At 37.4% G+C, this 15,542-nt stretch overlaps 3 protein-coding genes across 3 annotated transcripts in view; 1 reads left to right on the plus strand and 2 right to left on the minus strand.

Moving 5' to 3' along the window:
- leng8 (leukocyte receptor cluster (LRC) member 8) overlaps positions 1 to 2,634 on the minus strand; it is a 13,277-nt gene extending 10,643 nt beyond the window's left edge. The window contains exon 1 of the mRNA XM_015381218.1: positions 2,283 to 2,634. Coding sequence (XP_015236704.1) covers positions 2,283 to 2,323 — 41 coding nt within the window. The 5' untranslated portion in view covers positions 2,324 to 2,634. The remainder of the gene's footprint in view (positions 1 to 2,282) is intronic.
- A 5,917-nt stretch (positions 2,635 to 8,551) lies between these two features.
- cdc42ep5 (CDC42 effector protein 5) lies at positions 8,552 to 12,568 on the plus strand. The gene is made up of 2 exons (XM_015381216.1): positions 8,552 to 8,714; positions 9,318 to 12,568. Exon 2 carries the CDS (start codon positions 9,335 to 9,337, stop codon positions 10,217 to 10,219), a length of 885 nt encoding a protein of 294 aa, XP_015236702.1. The 5' UTR covers positions 8,552 to 8,714; positions 9,318 to 9,334; the 3' UTR covers positions 10,220 to 12,568.
- A 1,286-nt stretch (positions 12,569 to 13,854) lies between these two features.
- The window catches only part of grwd1 (glutamate-rich WD repeat containing 1), a 16,200-nt gene continuing 14,512 nt past the window's right edge, over positions 13,855 to 15,542 (minus strand). The window contains exon 7 of the mRNA XM_015381215.1: positions 13,855 to 14,678. Within this exon, the coding sequence (XP_015236701.1) occupies positions 14,370 to 14,678 (309 nt within the window). The 3' untranslated portion in view covers positions 13,855 to 14,369. The remainder of the gene's footprint in view (positions 14,679 to 15,542) is intronic.

Raw genomic sequence — 15,542 nt, forward strand, 5'->3', positions numbered from 1 at the left:
AGGCAGAGCTGCACATAAAATATGGTTTCAAATCTTTTCAATAATTATCGATATCGATCAATATGCATTTTTTTTTAATCGATAAGCTTTTTTTCTATATCGCCCAGCCGTAAGATAAACCCATTAAACAAACTACTCATATTAAGTCCTAGAGTTTTCCTCTAGAAAATTAAGTTTGATTTTGCAGTTTGATTTAGCAGTTTCACTTTCTATCAAACATAGACATAGATAACACAAACACAGTTCTGTACACACACTTATTGAGCTGCCAAAAGAAGAGATGTATCTGCAGGATTTACGCCACCTTCCCATTGGCGAAAAAAGCTGGCTCCAACCCCTTGCTGACAAACTGTGTGTCCACTGTCCCCCCACTGCTGCATGTCTGGTGACATCATCAACATTAACCCAGTGTGATGGTGCGACAGAAATCAGTAAACAATGGGTAGCAACATATAAGAAACCCAGGCCGTAGTGAGTTTGCGTTATCGTTTCGCTCTATTACCGTTCCGAATCAAGTTCACCAGTGACGAGTTGGTGTCTGTAGTTTGTGCTCAATGGTATCAGGTAAATTAGTGTGTCAAACAGGTTCTGGTGTTTCCACAGCATGCAGATGAGAGCGATTTAAACGCGGGTCACTTGCAAATCGTTTGACCCGTGTAGACACGCATCAGTAGGCTGTTCCCACTGTAACAAAAAGCCTTAAACAGGTCTTTCGGCCAGTGGGAAAGGGGTATTAGGTGGCTGAAGCCGGGGAGGCTGTGTTTATCTATTATAAAGTTAGCCTAGTAACCTAGCCCCACCCACCAGCGGCCAAGATCATTTTTGCCTGCGAGTGGTCTAGCCTCGATCAATGCCCCAGGCCCTAGAACTGGCTGGCCAATCACAACGCAGAGATGTTTTATGAATTTCTGGATGTAAAGCGGACAGGGTTTTGAGGGCGTGACGACAAAGCTGCGCAATGCTGGAGAGTGCACAACAGGGAAGATGGCAATTACTATTGAACAGTTCTCGTTTGACTCAGCTTTGGAATCAGTTTCGAAAGGATTAGACTTGGGATTTTTGTTAAAACATGAGCAGGAAGAGGCTCTATACTCAATCATTTTTAAGAAGGACGTATTCGCTGTTTTACCACCAGGCTGTTTGTTTAAACTCCCCCACCAGCTTTTTGCCGCGCTTACTACGTCACAGTCAGTTGCGCTCATTGGTCAGAGCGTTGGCCAAGAGGCACAGACATGGTTTGAAAGACAAGGGGTTGTTCTCATCAACAATCTTCCGATATCTCATTCATCGGGCCAGGCTAAATTACACATTAAATTCCACAATTAGTCTGGTTTATCAGGCTGTTATAAAAATTCAATAGAGTAAAAAAACGATTCTAATTTTGGTTTTCCATAATGCTTTATTGCTTGAATATGTTCTTGTTTGTTCATATGTATCTGGTAAACTTAAAGATATGATTGCACAACTAATTTCAAAGTACATATAATATTTTTTCCCAAACGGCTCACTATGTATTTTTGTGCTTTTATCAAAATAAAAATAAAAAATGCGTATTTCAAAAATGATGTTTTGGACGCTGCATTACAACTTTTGAGGGATGAAGCTGGGATTTTTCTGTATTCAGAAAAAAATGTGTAAAAAAAAAAAAAAAAAAAAATCATTTTCACTTTTTGTTGGCAAATAACACTTTTTATAAGTTTATATAGTTAAAATAGACTTACGTCACACAAATTAACATTTTGAAAGTGAGGGTTGTAAATAGGGTAATAAAAATTCAAGTGGAGAGGCCTTTAATATGAAACCAACCAAGTTTGAGTTTTAAGGGGAGCTTAATTTGCCAAACACGTGTAAAAAAAAAAGACCATATCAAGACTAAATGCGCCAAGCCTACTTCCAAGTTTAAAATAATGATTTTAAGGCATGTAAATAGGAGGATTTAGCTAAATGTGTTAACATTTTAATACGGCATCCTTATTTATAAACCTTACCTGAAATCCTATTTACCAGCATAATCACATTTATAAGCAGAATTAATTATACACGCATACGAAACTTCTAGTGTTATTCTGTCAGATGAATAACAGAGTTCAAAACGATAAAAAATATATCAATTTAGGCCTCCATCCTGCGTAACGAAGGCGTAATTTTTTGACGAAGTGGCTTAAAAGCTATTTTCACTATCAGTAATTGACAACTAAAAAACACCAAGACAACAGTTTTACTGATTAAACAACATTCCCCCTTAACTCTTTTACCAACGTTGCTTTAGGAATGTGACCTACCAGTTGGTTGTTGGGGTTGCCTGAGCCGTGTTGGCCGCCATTTCACTACAGATTAGCCGTTAGCGTCAGAACGCTAGTAGGACAGCTGTAGGTTGGCTAACAGAAAAGCTTCGGCTAACAGCGTTAGCCTTAGCTTCTCTCAAATCCCGCAGAAGGTAAATACGACCTAAATTAAACCTGTAATATCAATAACAGTGGCGACAATCACTTAACTGAGAGTACAATTACCTAAACAAAGAGAGCAAACGTTAATACACTCTAAAACAATACGGTAAATTCAAAGAAAAGAGATAGACAACCAACATCTATTCCTTCGTCGTTGCTACACAGCTGTGTCTAAACGAGCGAACTACAAAGATACAAAATGGCAGGTGAGGCAGGAGCACAAGTCGACCGACGGCTCCTTGTTATTTTTCCTCAGCGTAAAGACTTACAGGCGGAGCGGCGACATGTAAGGCAATTATACTCTGTCACGCCTCTTGACCATTTAACCAGCCAATTTAAGACTTTATTTGTACATCATAATGATACTTACTGCTTAGTAATATTGCTATTATTAAAATAAATAAAGTGAAGTGGGGATGCCTTAACAGATCTGTGTAGGGCATAATTTACTAAATCGCTCAGCCAGTCATTCTAAAATTTGAGTTTTGAAGTATAAAGGAAAATGTATTATCTAAATTTAGCATTTAAAATTGAATAATTTATTTGCGAACAAAACTTTTTTTTAATTGTTTTATTGCAGTCAAAAAAAACATTTTTAAGTAAAGATTCAGTGAAGGTTCAAATTTGCAAGGTAGACAAGGGTTAAACCAGTGCTTTTTTTATTCCATGGGTGAACCAAACAAAATAATGAAACAAAAAACAGGGTGATGGTTCATCACTTAAAACGTTAGGGGAGAAAATGTGCCATTTGTAGCCCTGGAAACCTCAAATAAGACAGTTGAAAACTGTGACCTTTTTACAACATCTTCCTTAAAATAAACTGCAAAAATGAAAAAAATGGTAGCTATCATTTGCAGTTACTGTGACAGTGCATAACATCCTTTATTTTAAATTGATTATGTCTTTACTACAGTGCCATAACAGGGTCAAGGACCAGTTCTACATGGGCACTGGTGTCTGTTGGCCCCTGTCTAGAAAAACAAATGTAAGGTTTGTTTGCAATTACTCGATACTGGAGAGGAAAATAGAATATTACATTTTTAGAAATGAAACACTGTACAAATCAACAAAAAAATCTGAAATGCATACACAAGAGGTTATATATTCCTTTTTTTGTTATCTATTATGTCAGTCTTGATATGTATATGCTGAGTTTAAGTGTTTAAAAAAGTAAATGGCCTAATTAAATGGCAAATAATGGATTGAGTATTAACACTCAACCTATGGTACCACTGTGTTGGATAAATTGGTGGTTCAAAACTTGTTTGGTGGGAGAAATTTGTTGCCCTATTGACAAGAAATTATCAATTCCAAACAGCAATCTTCATTTAAAATGCCCAAACATGGGTATGGTAATGTGCAGAGTTGCATTAAACAGTATCACTTCAAATGAGTTGCTGTCACTCATCAAAAAGAAAGATGTTAATAGCTTTAACACAGATTCTTCAAAGAAAACAAAAGGGTGCAGAAATGAGCATAAAGGAGGATTTTATCCTAATTTGGATCAAGAATCACTTAGAAGTCTCAAAACAGTTGTTTACTTTAATATGAGATATTTATGTGGACTTTTTAAATATATTTTATATATAGAGATTGTTAAATTTTAAGGTGCAAAATAAGCTAATTTAAAGTCAGTTTTCTATCAGAATTTATTTGAACTTGCTTGTTTTTAGTTCTGTATGATTTCTTGTACCTTTTTTGTGCACCTGTATAACCAGGACAAAAAAATATAACAAAATACGGTTTAGACACTTCTTCATTAAGACACACCTTTATAAATATGCATGTTTTATTTTTTATTAGTTTGCAAATTTCCAGCCACTCTATAAAGCAGTTACTCAACCGAGCAGGCAATCGAACATTAAGCGTCAGTTTTTTCCTTTTCTATCTAGATTCTCTGAAAGCAACATGATCCATTAGGATATTTCAGACTGTTGAACAAAGTTTCTTCGTCAGAGGCTTCTCCAGATCCGCTGTAGCATTCAGCCAACAAATCATGGAAGAAATCCCTGCAATATGATTTACAACATTTAATCTTCCTGAACTGAAACGTACACATATGTAGGTTGGTGAATTTGTGGCTTGCTTCTGCAAAGCCCTTTTCTTTGACTTGTGTTGTTTAAACCTTCTGTTTATGGGAAGAAGAAAAATAAAACTGCTCTCCTAACTTGTCCTTTAACTGTTAATAAACCTTTGTGGTAAATTACAAGAGTCTTCTTATTCCACAGTTACTACAACCTTTTACCACAAAATCTGTAAAGACTGAATTCTCATTAATGATAAAATAAAGTTGATTTATTTTAAAAGACTCTCCCTTTATATTTTTGACTGCCTTTTAACTGTCCATTTGGATGTAATAAAACATTTCTTGATTAATAATGATGTTCTTCAACATTTTGAAATAATTTCAAAACTTTAAATTATTTTTTTATTAGTTTTAATAAAAACTAGCCTAATAATAATGTTTTTAGCACCCACAAGCTAAACAGAGCTCAGTTAGTAAGAAGTGTTCAAATGTCAGAATAAAATAAGCATAAATTATAATCTATAAATTTATAAATATAAATGCCATAATAAAATTTGTATTCTCAGTGACATGAAAATACCACCAGAGAGAAATACCTCTGTGAAAATATCATGGAAGCTCTCCAAGTATAGAAACTGAAGCTACTGGGATACGCAACCTGAGGACCAAAACAATTCCATCAGTTATAGGAGCTCTAGGAATCATGAGGAAAGGACAAAAAAAAAATAAAAAATAAAAATCACAAAAAGACCAGCTGTAGGAACAGCACATGTACCATATAGTAGACTATCGAAGATAGTATCCCTAATGTCAATTCTAGGGCCTCACAGGAACCTAGTTTTTATCCTAGCTCTAAAGGATGTAAGCAGAGATAACACATGGAAATAAATTAATATGACTAAAACTTTGCAAATAAATATGTATAAAAAAAGACTGAAAATGCTGTAGTGCAGCTAAAAGGGACTGAAAAAACAAACCTAATGTAGCTAATGACTATAGAAAACCTTCAGAAGTCCCAATCAGCACAAGTTATAAAAAAAAAGGGCTAGAAAGTTTATGTCTCGGTAAATATTAAGAAGATATGGGATGACTCAGGTTTTTAAAGCTCTGTAGATCTTTTTTTGTAGATTCTTCCCCCTCTTGGCCTTCCTGTGGAGCCTGTGCAGCTGCAGGATGTGTGTTTATGTGTGTATGTCACAGGGAGGGGAGTCATTTCCTGCCAGAGTCTCTCCCACACTAATCCCCTCAAAAGCTTCAAGTCATTTATAACTGTTAATGCCAAATGTTGTAGCATTCACTCTTGTGAGATTTGCTGCAAAGCAACAACATAAAAACAATCTTACCTTTAGACTAGTTTGCCCTGCATTTGTTCTCCTGGTTTTTTTTTTTTTTTTTTTTATGTATGTGTAATTACTATTATAGATATCCTCTGTCTTGGCTATAGTCTACCTGACGTAAGGAGAGCAGCTTTCGTGTAATCCTCTGCTTGTTTCACATAGTGGCTAACAATATGCGGCCAGGAAACTGATGACTGGTCTGTATTGTCTTGTCGGTTACCTCATCACACAAAAATGCTAAACATTTGTTACAGGATCCAGCAAACAGTGACTCAACACCCAGCACCATTGTCTGAATACCTGAGACTTCTTTTAACCAATTGAAGGAAGCTACAAAAGTTGAGGATGGCAAACAAATAAAAAACTATTAAATAATTGAATGTTTGCTATCTTTCCTGTGTTCTTTGCAGTACTTTTAGGAATTCTGGGGAACCTCTTTGGTAAAGGGACTGGTTATATGCTGGTGTAAATATGTAGCCACCCTTTAAAAATATGATGGGTGTGTAAAAGGCTCGACTTCATCCACTGCGTTCCATAAATGTCGACATAATTACAGTCTTTTTTAGCTCCAGCCCTTAGTAATATTTCATAACGTGATTGGATGAGTTTGTGGTGCCTGTGATGCATAAACATAGTCTGCGTGTCTGTTTCTGACACATGGGTACAGCACACTGTGTTCATTTCTTCTAAAATATTTCAAGGCTGTAATGATGTGTGGAAAACTTTAAGTGAAATAATGCATAGTCGCATATATCTCAGGTTCATTTGGTTGATCGAAGCAATATAGAGGTACTGATGCTCTCTTAAGGGATGAAAAAGTGTGCATGATAAGGTTTATTTAAATAAAATTTGTACATTAAAAAGTGAGGCATCCAGATTCACATAAAAAGGGCAATAATAACAAACACCAGTCGTATAGTATGCTCAAAATAGTTTATCATAAACCATATTGTAGAATATCACTGTGTTTTTATGTAATATTGTTTTGTTTTTTGTTTTTTTGTTTTTTTTTACAATTTACTGCATAAACATTTTAAATAAATGATTAATAATAGAAAGACCAAAAATTGATTCAATGTAACTTTAGTTATTTTCCATGTCACATGTTAACAAATAATATGTGGTGTTATGCAGTATGCAAGCTACATTTATAGAATTTGCAAAGTACATGGTTGATGTATAGAATACCTTTGACAAAAGCTCTGTCAGACTGAATGAAGCTTGTTTGTCAGCATACTTTTTCGGAGTTGCGTAAGGCTAAATTAGTTTGAGCTCTGGACTTTGACTGGGCCTTTCTAGCATATAATTAAGCTATCACCTGATGGCTCCATCATAGCTATGGCTGCATGTTTAGGACTTGTCGCCCTGCTGGAAATTGAAGCTTCACCTTAATCTAAAGTGTTTTGCAGTCTCCAACAGGTTTTGTTGTAGAATAGTCAGCCACTTATTTCCAACCGTCTTCCCAACAGTTCCAGGGTTTGTGTCCCTGCTGAAGAAAACCATCCCTTAGCATGATGCAGCCACAATGTTTCATAAGGAAATGGCTTTTGCAGATTTGGGAGACGCCTATTTAAAGTTTTTCCTGTCAACAGATTCTCCCACCTGAACCGTGGTTCCCTGCAGCTCCTCCAGAGTAACCCAAATCCCCAACTCTGCTTCGATAATTATTGTTCTTCTGGCAGCCTGTTGCTTAGAAACCACATGGGTTTTCTCAGAACCTCTAGCTAGAGTGTTTTCTTTCTTCCTACTGATGGTTTTGCTGTATGTTTGCAATGCTCTATCACATAGAATCTGGAGGGGAGGGGTTAATGCATTAACCTTTTTGCAATGAAAAACAAAACAATGGGTTAAATGTTGCTAAAACAGTGGCAAAATGTTAATTGATGTACCTCAATTAACATTTTCTTGTTCAGGCAATAACAATATTTATATGTAAATAGACAAATTGAACATGTGGTTTCGCTGACAAATGAAAGACACAACTCAGGGATTTTAGAACTTAATTTATTTTTCAAATATGCATTTATTTCTAGGATACTTTTCATCAAATGGAAGGGCACCCAGGAAGTCATCTCTATAATGACAATAAAATGTTTGCCTGTTTAAATCAAAATGATATTCTAAAGACTGTCATGGAAATATAAATAAATATATATGTAGCAGTTTTTAATCAACAAATTCCATTGTAAACTGAACTACTCACTATACCTACATGGAAACTATTTATCAATAAATAGTCAGAATAAAGTCAGAATTTTGAGAAAAAAGAATTATGAGAAAAACAGTGAAAATTCTGAGATTAAAGTCAGAATTCTGAGATTAAAATCAGAATTTTGAGGGGGAAAAAAGTCTCAGAAAAAGAATTCTGAGAAAAAAGTCGGAATTCCCCATATTAAACTGAAATAATATGTAAAAATCAGTTAATTTTTTTTTTTATTTCTTCAGTGGCCCTAATCGTCTTCCGTAGATTGTAGAAAGTTGGCAGTAACCATTATTCAAGTCAGTTTTGTTATTCCTTTATGAAATCGTTAGTTGATGTTTTCCGAAAATAAAAATAATGCAAACGTATTGATGAATATTGATGCGACACTGTGTTCTAATTTAGCATTTTAAATGAGAACCAATGGAAGATTAAACGCGCCTCATGGCGCACAGAGCCAAACAGCCCAGCTGGAACTCTCACTAAGAAAAAAAAAAAAAACCTTTGGCGTCACTTCCTGAGTCCATGCCCATCCCTTTGGAAAGAAGGAGGAAAAAAAGAAAAAGAAAACTCACACAGGCAAAGGACGGTCAGAAAAGAGCGAGGGAAAGGTTGGGTAGAGAAAAGGAAAGCGAAAAGGCAAATGAAAAAGGTGGATACTAAAGCGGGAGCCCGAGAAAAAATACAGAAACAACCGATTTAAAGTAAGTTTATTATTTTAATACTCTTTATATTTCACTGATTAATAACCCACACGCTTCTCATTACTTTTAAAAGCTTTTCCGTGTAGTTTTGGTTTAGTTAACGCAATTCAAAGATGTTTTTAATTGTCAAAAACTTAGAAAGCATTTGAGGGCTGGGCCCTGAAGCCCACTCTCTCTCCTGCTATATTTACTCACTCTGTCGCCTTCATACTTTGGACCCTAATATAAATACATTATTTTTTAGATAATTTATCATAAGAAAGCCTTGGTTAATAGTTAACAACTATATTATAAACAGTTGGGTTATTTTAGAGGTTTTTCTAAGGCTGGGAGGGTTTTATATGCTGGGGTGATTCTGTAGAGAGGTTTAGAGTCTTGTTTTTGTCTTCAAGCAGCCCTGAGGGCAGAGAAAAGTATGTGCTAACTCTGCACACTGCTTCAAGTGCAAGTCTCAGCATGGCCTTCACAGCCGGACCAGTGCCAAAAGTCTCATTGCTTTCCCATACTGCCTTACACAACTCACCCCGGCTTATCAGGAACTTTCTGTGTGTTATGTCTCATTTAAATCTGTCTTCTTATCCCCTTTTTTCCTTTTCCACCCAGTTTTAGACTTACTAGCCATGCCACTCCACAAATCGTCCCGGGCCCCTCGCCTGGACCCCACCATGATCTCTGCCCCCCTGGGGGACTTTCGCCACACCATGCACATCGGCAGGGGAGGCGACGCCTTTGGAGACACCTCCTTCCTCTCCACATTAGGTCCCAGTCCGACCACTTCAGAGCTGGGGGGTTCTGGGATCTTGCCAGCCGCCGACCCAGAAGTGGCAGTAAACCACAGCAACCTGCAGAAGGATGTTCCTGAGAGTACGAAGCTTCAGCGCTCAGAGTCTCTGTCTTCCTTGACCATGGATCTGGATCTGGATCTGGATTTTGATCTGGGTCCGTCTATTCTCGGGGACGTTTTAGGAGTGATGGACAGTTTGTCGCTTGGCTCCAATGGGGAGGACATGCTGAGCCCAAAGTGCAACACATCAGTGGTGGATACAAAGCCAGTCAGGGGCAATGTTGAGGAGTCAGTGAATGGGAATGGTTTGGAGGAAGACAGCAGGATACCAGACGAGAACGGATTGAAGTCCAGGGGGTTAAGACCAAAGGTGAGGTTTAGCGACAAGCGGGAGGAGATCATTCGCCAGCCATCTGAAGAGGAGGAGGGTCAAACCTTTGACTTTCACTATGATGAGGATAACCAGCTTGGGTCCCACAGTCCAGTGCGGGGCGACAGCGACAGGAGGAAGAGTCCGGCAGGAGAACCGCAGCTGGTTAACCACAAAGCAGATTTGCCACCCAGTCCTGCCTCCTCACACAGCTCAGAATCCGACGGAGTAACCGAACTGGACCGGAGGAGGTCAGAGAGCGGCCACTCAGAGACTGATTCAGAGGAGGAGGATGAGGAAGGACGGGGCTACTCGTTTGAAGACGAGTCCGATGATGAAATTGGTCTATAGGGGACAGGTATCCACTTTTCATGCGAACGATATGAATATACAGTTGAAACCAGATGTTTACATAAACAATATTAAACCACACATAACCTTTTTGTTCCTCACTGTCTGAAATTGAATCAAACTAAACTTTTTCCTGTTTTGATAGCAATAGCTGATGATGTTAAAAGACCATCTAAAGATTATGGCTGAAGATGGTTAAAAAGTGTTATTACAAGGAAAACAGTGTTTTCTTTTTTTTTTTTTTTTTATAGGAAGGTTGAAAAACCAATCAGTGAGGAAGGACCCATTACCTTAGAGCATTACACTCACCTAGACTGTAGTTTGTAGAAAAGCTCTCAGGGACAGAGACCTTGTTTTTTTTTTTTTATGAATGTCTGATGGTCTGGTGAGACTAAAAGTGAAGTGTTAAGCCTTAACGAACATTATCACATTTGATGAAAGAAGGGGCAAGCTTGAAGTACGAAGGTGGTAGTAACATGTTGTTAGAGGGGTTTGCTGGAGGAGGAACTGGTGCTTTTTTTAAAAATAGATGGAGAAAAGTACATCATCTTAAGCCAGAAGGTTAAAGCTTGACTTCCAGGTGAACAATTGCCCAAACAACCATCATATACCTAAAAAAATTGGGGTTAAAGACAAAAAAGTAAAGGAGTGGGAATCACAAAGCCCTGATCTGAGTCCCAGAGAATATTTATGGGTAGTGCTGAAAAGGTGCGTGAGCAAAACAGCCTCCAACCCAGACTCAGGCCAGTTTTCTCTGGCAGAAAATCCAAAGAAAATGTCTTCTAGTGATACCTAAAACAGCTGACCCTAGTTATACAGCCCAAACTGCAAATCCACCAAACGTTTAAGAAATGAAGTAGAAAAAAAGTCTTGTATAAAGGGAACAGAAATAACTTTTGTTTTCCAAAGTTAATAAAAAAAAGTTTGGTCTGATTTAATGTCAGGCAGTAAGTAAACAAAACAAAAAAAAGATCCCATCTTTTTATACAGTGAATGAATCCGGTTTCAACTGTATTCACATTTTCCTCAATTCACCACTTTACAACTCAATGGGAGGCCTAAACAGAATCAATCTGAATGTAAAGCTAAAATAAATCAACGTAAGGTGTACAGTAAACATTCAACTGGAAATTTTGATTTATTTTGTCAACAAGGGTAACATGACTTTGTATCATCTGCTCACTCAAACAGTGAAAGGTTTGTAGCACTTTGAACCACTTCTTTCAGATGGAAACTTTGCTGTCAGACTCCAGCTCTATGGAAAGTCTGATTCAGGATAAACGGATCAGGTTTTAATCACTAAATCTACTCTTTTATATTCGATCTATCGATCTTTTACCTATATGTGCCTTAAAGGGACTTGTATCCTTTGCCTTATTGTATTCAGTACTGAGCTATATCAATGTCTTATTTGTTTTGCATCGCTGGTTTAGATCAGCCTCCTTGCCTTTAGCCTTTTAGCCCACAGAGGCGGTGTTGATAATGAGTTACTGTGAATTTGTCACATTCCATATCTGGCAATGTGAGGCTCACTGGTTCTGACCAAAACCACATCTGAGGTGGTTTTATTTTTAAACTTCCCAAATCTGTCCTTCAGGCTGAACGGATTGTTTTTATTTTTTTCCTAGAAAAAAACAATCATGGGATTTTAAATGTCTCTCATAAATCAAAGTGTATTTTTGTACTTTTTGCTTGTGTAATGTTCTTTGCTTTGATAATTGTTGCAAAATGCTGTAAAAGGGAGATACCATTTTACCCTTCTGCTGAAAATGCTGGTTAAAACCTCGAATGTTACCCTGTGGTTTAATAAACATTACAGTAAAAAACAAAAAACAAAGTTATTATTGGCACCAGCTTTGACTGCCTTTCTGTTGCAAGGCTTGGGTAATATGAGGATCTGGGATGTGGCTCAAGCCACTCTGCATTTCATTAGCCGTCTACTATTTTAATTAGGCGCTTAGACTGGGCCGGTTACATACCAAGTTTCCTGCAGAGGTGCCACAAGAACGTTACACCCAGGGCTTGTGAAATATTACCTCTAATTAAAATGTTATATTCCTTTATTCCAGTCCCTGATTACCCAGATCAGTTAGTAATTTCCACAAATCCCAATACACTGCACAATCATTTCACGTTGTCTCGTTTTTGTTTTTTTAATCCAGATCCATACCATTTTCTTTTTTGTCACATTGCAACCACAAACCTCAGGGTGTTCTATTGAGATTATGTGTAGTGTTTAAAAGAACACAAAGTAGAGGGTAGGTGGAAAGGAGAGCTGTAATTAGAGAGGTTTGGTAACTGTGGAGGAGCTACAGAGATCCACCGCTCAGGTTAGGTGATTGGTTAATCTGCAACCCATGGAGAAATAGGGTGAAGATTTTAACAACAGAATCACATTAGTAGTGCAATAATTTATTTTTCGCTTACTTTCATTAATTAGCAAAACAAACATTTTTCCATTTTTTTTCACAAATAAAGTATGTACTCTTTGTTTTGCTCATGTTGATGGTTTTTAATTGTCTCTCAAATTTTAAAAACTAACATAAAATGTTATTTTCAACACGAGGCAAGCTAAATTAAAATGCATTCGTCAAACTATGCAATAAAACCAATTTAGTGGCCCTAAGCAAATGTTGTTAAAGGACAACTCACCCCAAAATCTTTTCTTTTTGCTAATAAAATGTATTGTGTGTTGTAATTGTAGTCTTGTCCAGATGTGCTGGGCATTATTTTGAAAATTGCACAATCTTTCCAATCCTGCTTGTGTGTAAAACAGTGAGCGCCCTCTTCAGGTTTAAACATGTACTGCATCTGATTTGGAGTCAGCTTCCATTATTGCGACATCACCCAGGAAACAGTCAGTACTTTGACCCTGAGCAGCTGCAGCTCGTCTCAGAATCCTGAATAAATAACTTGACACAGTCATGTTAGACTAGAAAGGTGAGGTAACCTTCAATTTTAATGCATTTTAATATATATTTTTGTCCAATTAAAACTGAGAAATCTTTATAAAAGAAAATGAAAATAATAAAATGCATTAAATTGTATAAAAGGGTCTACCTTGACAGTTTTGCACCAATTTTTTATATTACCAGTTACTAAAAATACATTTTGATTAGAAAATTAAGTGCATCAACATTAGATAAAAACTCTTACGTTTTGCCTTATCTGGTTAGTCTAGAGCAATAATTTTAGATTTGTTTTGTTAATCACTTGAATTTAAGTCAATTTAGATCATGAATTAACATTGTATAAAACAAATTTTAAAACTGGTCAAAAACCAGTGGACTTACGAGATTTGATCAACTTTGTATCAAGAGGCATGAAAGTTCTTTTGATTTCCCCTAAGCGATGGGATTTATTTTTCGCCAGGCACCACCTCCATCAGACGCATTTTTCAAATGAATGTGGGCGGAGGTACGGGACCTGGGTGAGTTGTTCTTTGAGAGCAAACACAGAAATGGCTCCCTCCAATTGTAAAGGTTGCTGGTTCCTGTTAACGGAACAACCAGCTGTGCAAAATGCAAACCTGACCTTTATCTAGGAGTAAAAAGAAAGTGATAAGTATTAGAAAGTCCTGTTTGCAGAAGACATGTAAAAGATGTTATAAACATAGAAAAACTAAAACGACACATAGTTCTGATCACACTGTAACCATTGTAAAACATGGTGGTAGTGGCATCATGACCTAGATTTATTCAACTCACGAGCTTCTAGAAAGATATACAGATACAATGGAACCGTTTACATCAAAGCAGATTCATGTACTGAATTTCCCCAGATACCTAAGACTTGAAATCTGCATTCACAAAAGGTCTCCAGTCTTAATTTACACAAAAACTTTCTGCCTCTTGATGTAAAAAGCAGCCAGTCAGCCACAATGATTTTCATTGAGAAGTAAAACAAAGGAAACAAAACAACTTGGGTCAGAATGTATATTTTATGAATACCATGCAACAGGAAATGCCATAAAATACTTTTCAAATCTGTAAAACATACAGAAAATATATGCTGAGTCTTTCTCTGCCAATAAATGTTAGAAAGAAGAGTTGATACTTACACAGGTAGGTTATGTACATTATTACAAGCTCCTTCCCTCTCACTGCACGTTAAATTTAATGTTTATGACTAAAGGCTAAACACACAGTCTCTACACAGATATAGTCCTGAACACGTTGAACCCCGACAGGGCCGTGGAGATCATCACGCCCGGTATCTGTGGGTGCCAGTGGATCTCCTTGATCTCCGACTGACCCTGGTGCAGGAACAGCAGCTGTGGGGGAAGGTCCTTCACCCCCTCCACCCTGGCTCCCACGTCGCAGGACTCCACAGAGAGGTCCCACTGGCTGACGACGTCATCCGCCCCCGAGGCAGCGAACACGCTGGAGTCCAGGGGGCTCCACTCCACTGATGTGATGGGGCCGCAGTGCTGCTTGAAGTTGGCCACCGGACGACCAGTCTGTTGGTTGAGAAGGTGGGATGGCTATTTAATTTCATATTTAGCCATCTATGAGCTCTTTTTTTCCCCCCATCAGTCTGAATTTGAAAAACCCCAGTAGATCCTATTCAACTACTGGAACTAAGGCTTAGTGTGTTTTCCAATGGCTTATCGGGAGGGGGGTAATAACCTGGGTAATTATCATTTTAGTATTATGTAATACCATAAAACTAAACAAATCTGTGGTTAAATGAAACAAGTTGAATAATAGGACTGCAGATTATCTGATGTTTTACATACAAACCTATAAACTTACAATACAGACCAAAAGTTTGGACAAACCTTCTCATTCAAAGACTTTTCTTTATTTTCATGATTACGAAAATTGAAGATTCACACTGAAGGCATCAAAAATATGAATTAACACACGTGGAATTATACTTAAACAAAGTGTGAAACAACTGAAAATATGTCTTATATTCTAGGTTCTTCAAAGTAGCCACCTTGTGCTTTCATTACTGCTTCGCACACTCTTGGCATTCTCTTGATGAGCTTCAGGAGGTAGTCCCCTGAAATGGTTTTCACTTCACAGGTGTCCTCTGTTTAATAAATGGGATTTCTTGCCTTATAAATGGGGTTGGGAGTCACCTCTGCTGTGGAGGATAAGTTCATCTGAGTCACCAGCTTCAGAAATCGCAGGTTAACAGCAGCTGAGATTAGACAACAGGTCAATGCCATACAGAGTTCTAGCAGCAGACACATCTCTAGAACAGCTGTTAAGAGGAGACTTTGTGAATCAGGCCTTCATGGTAAAATAGCTGCTAGGAAACCACTGCTAAGGAAAGGCAACAAGCAGAAGAGATTTGGTCAGGCTAAAGAGCACAA

Source organism: Cyprinodon variegatus, unplaced genomic scaffold, assembly GCF_000732505.1.
Source record: "Cyprinodon variegatus isolate N-32 unplaced genomic scaffold, C_variegatus-1.0 Scaffold229, whole genome shotgun sequence".
Lineage (NCBI taxonomy): Eukaryota > Metazoa > Chordata > Actinopteri > Cyprinodontiformes > Cyprinodontidae > Cyprinodon > Cyprinodon variegatus.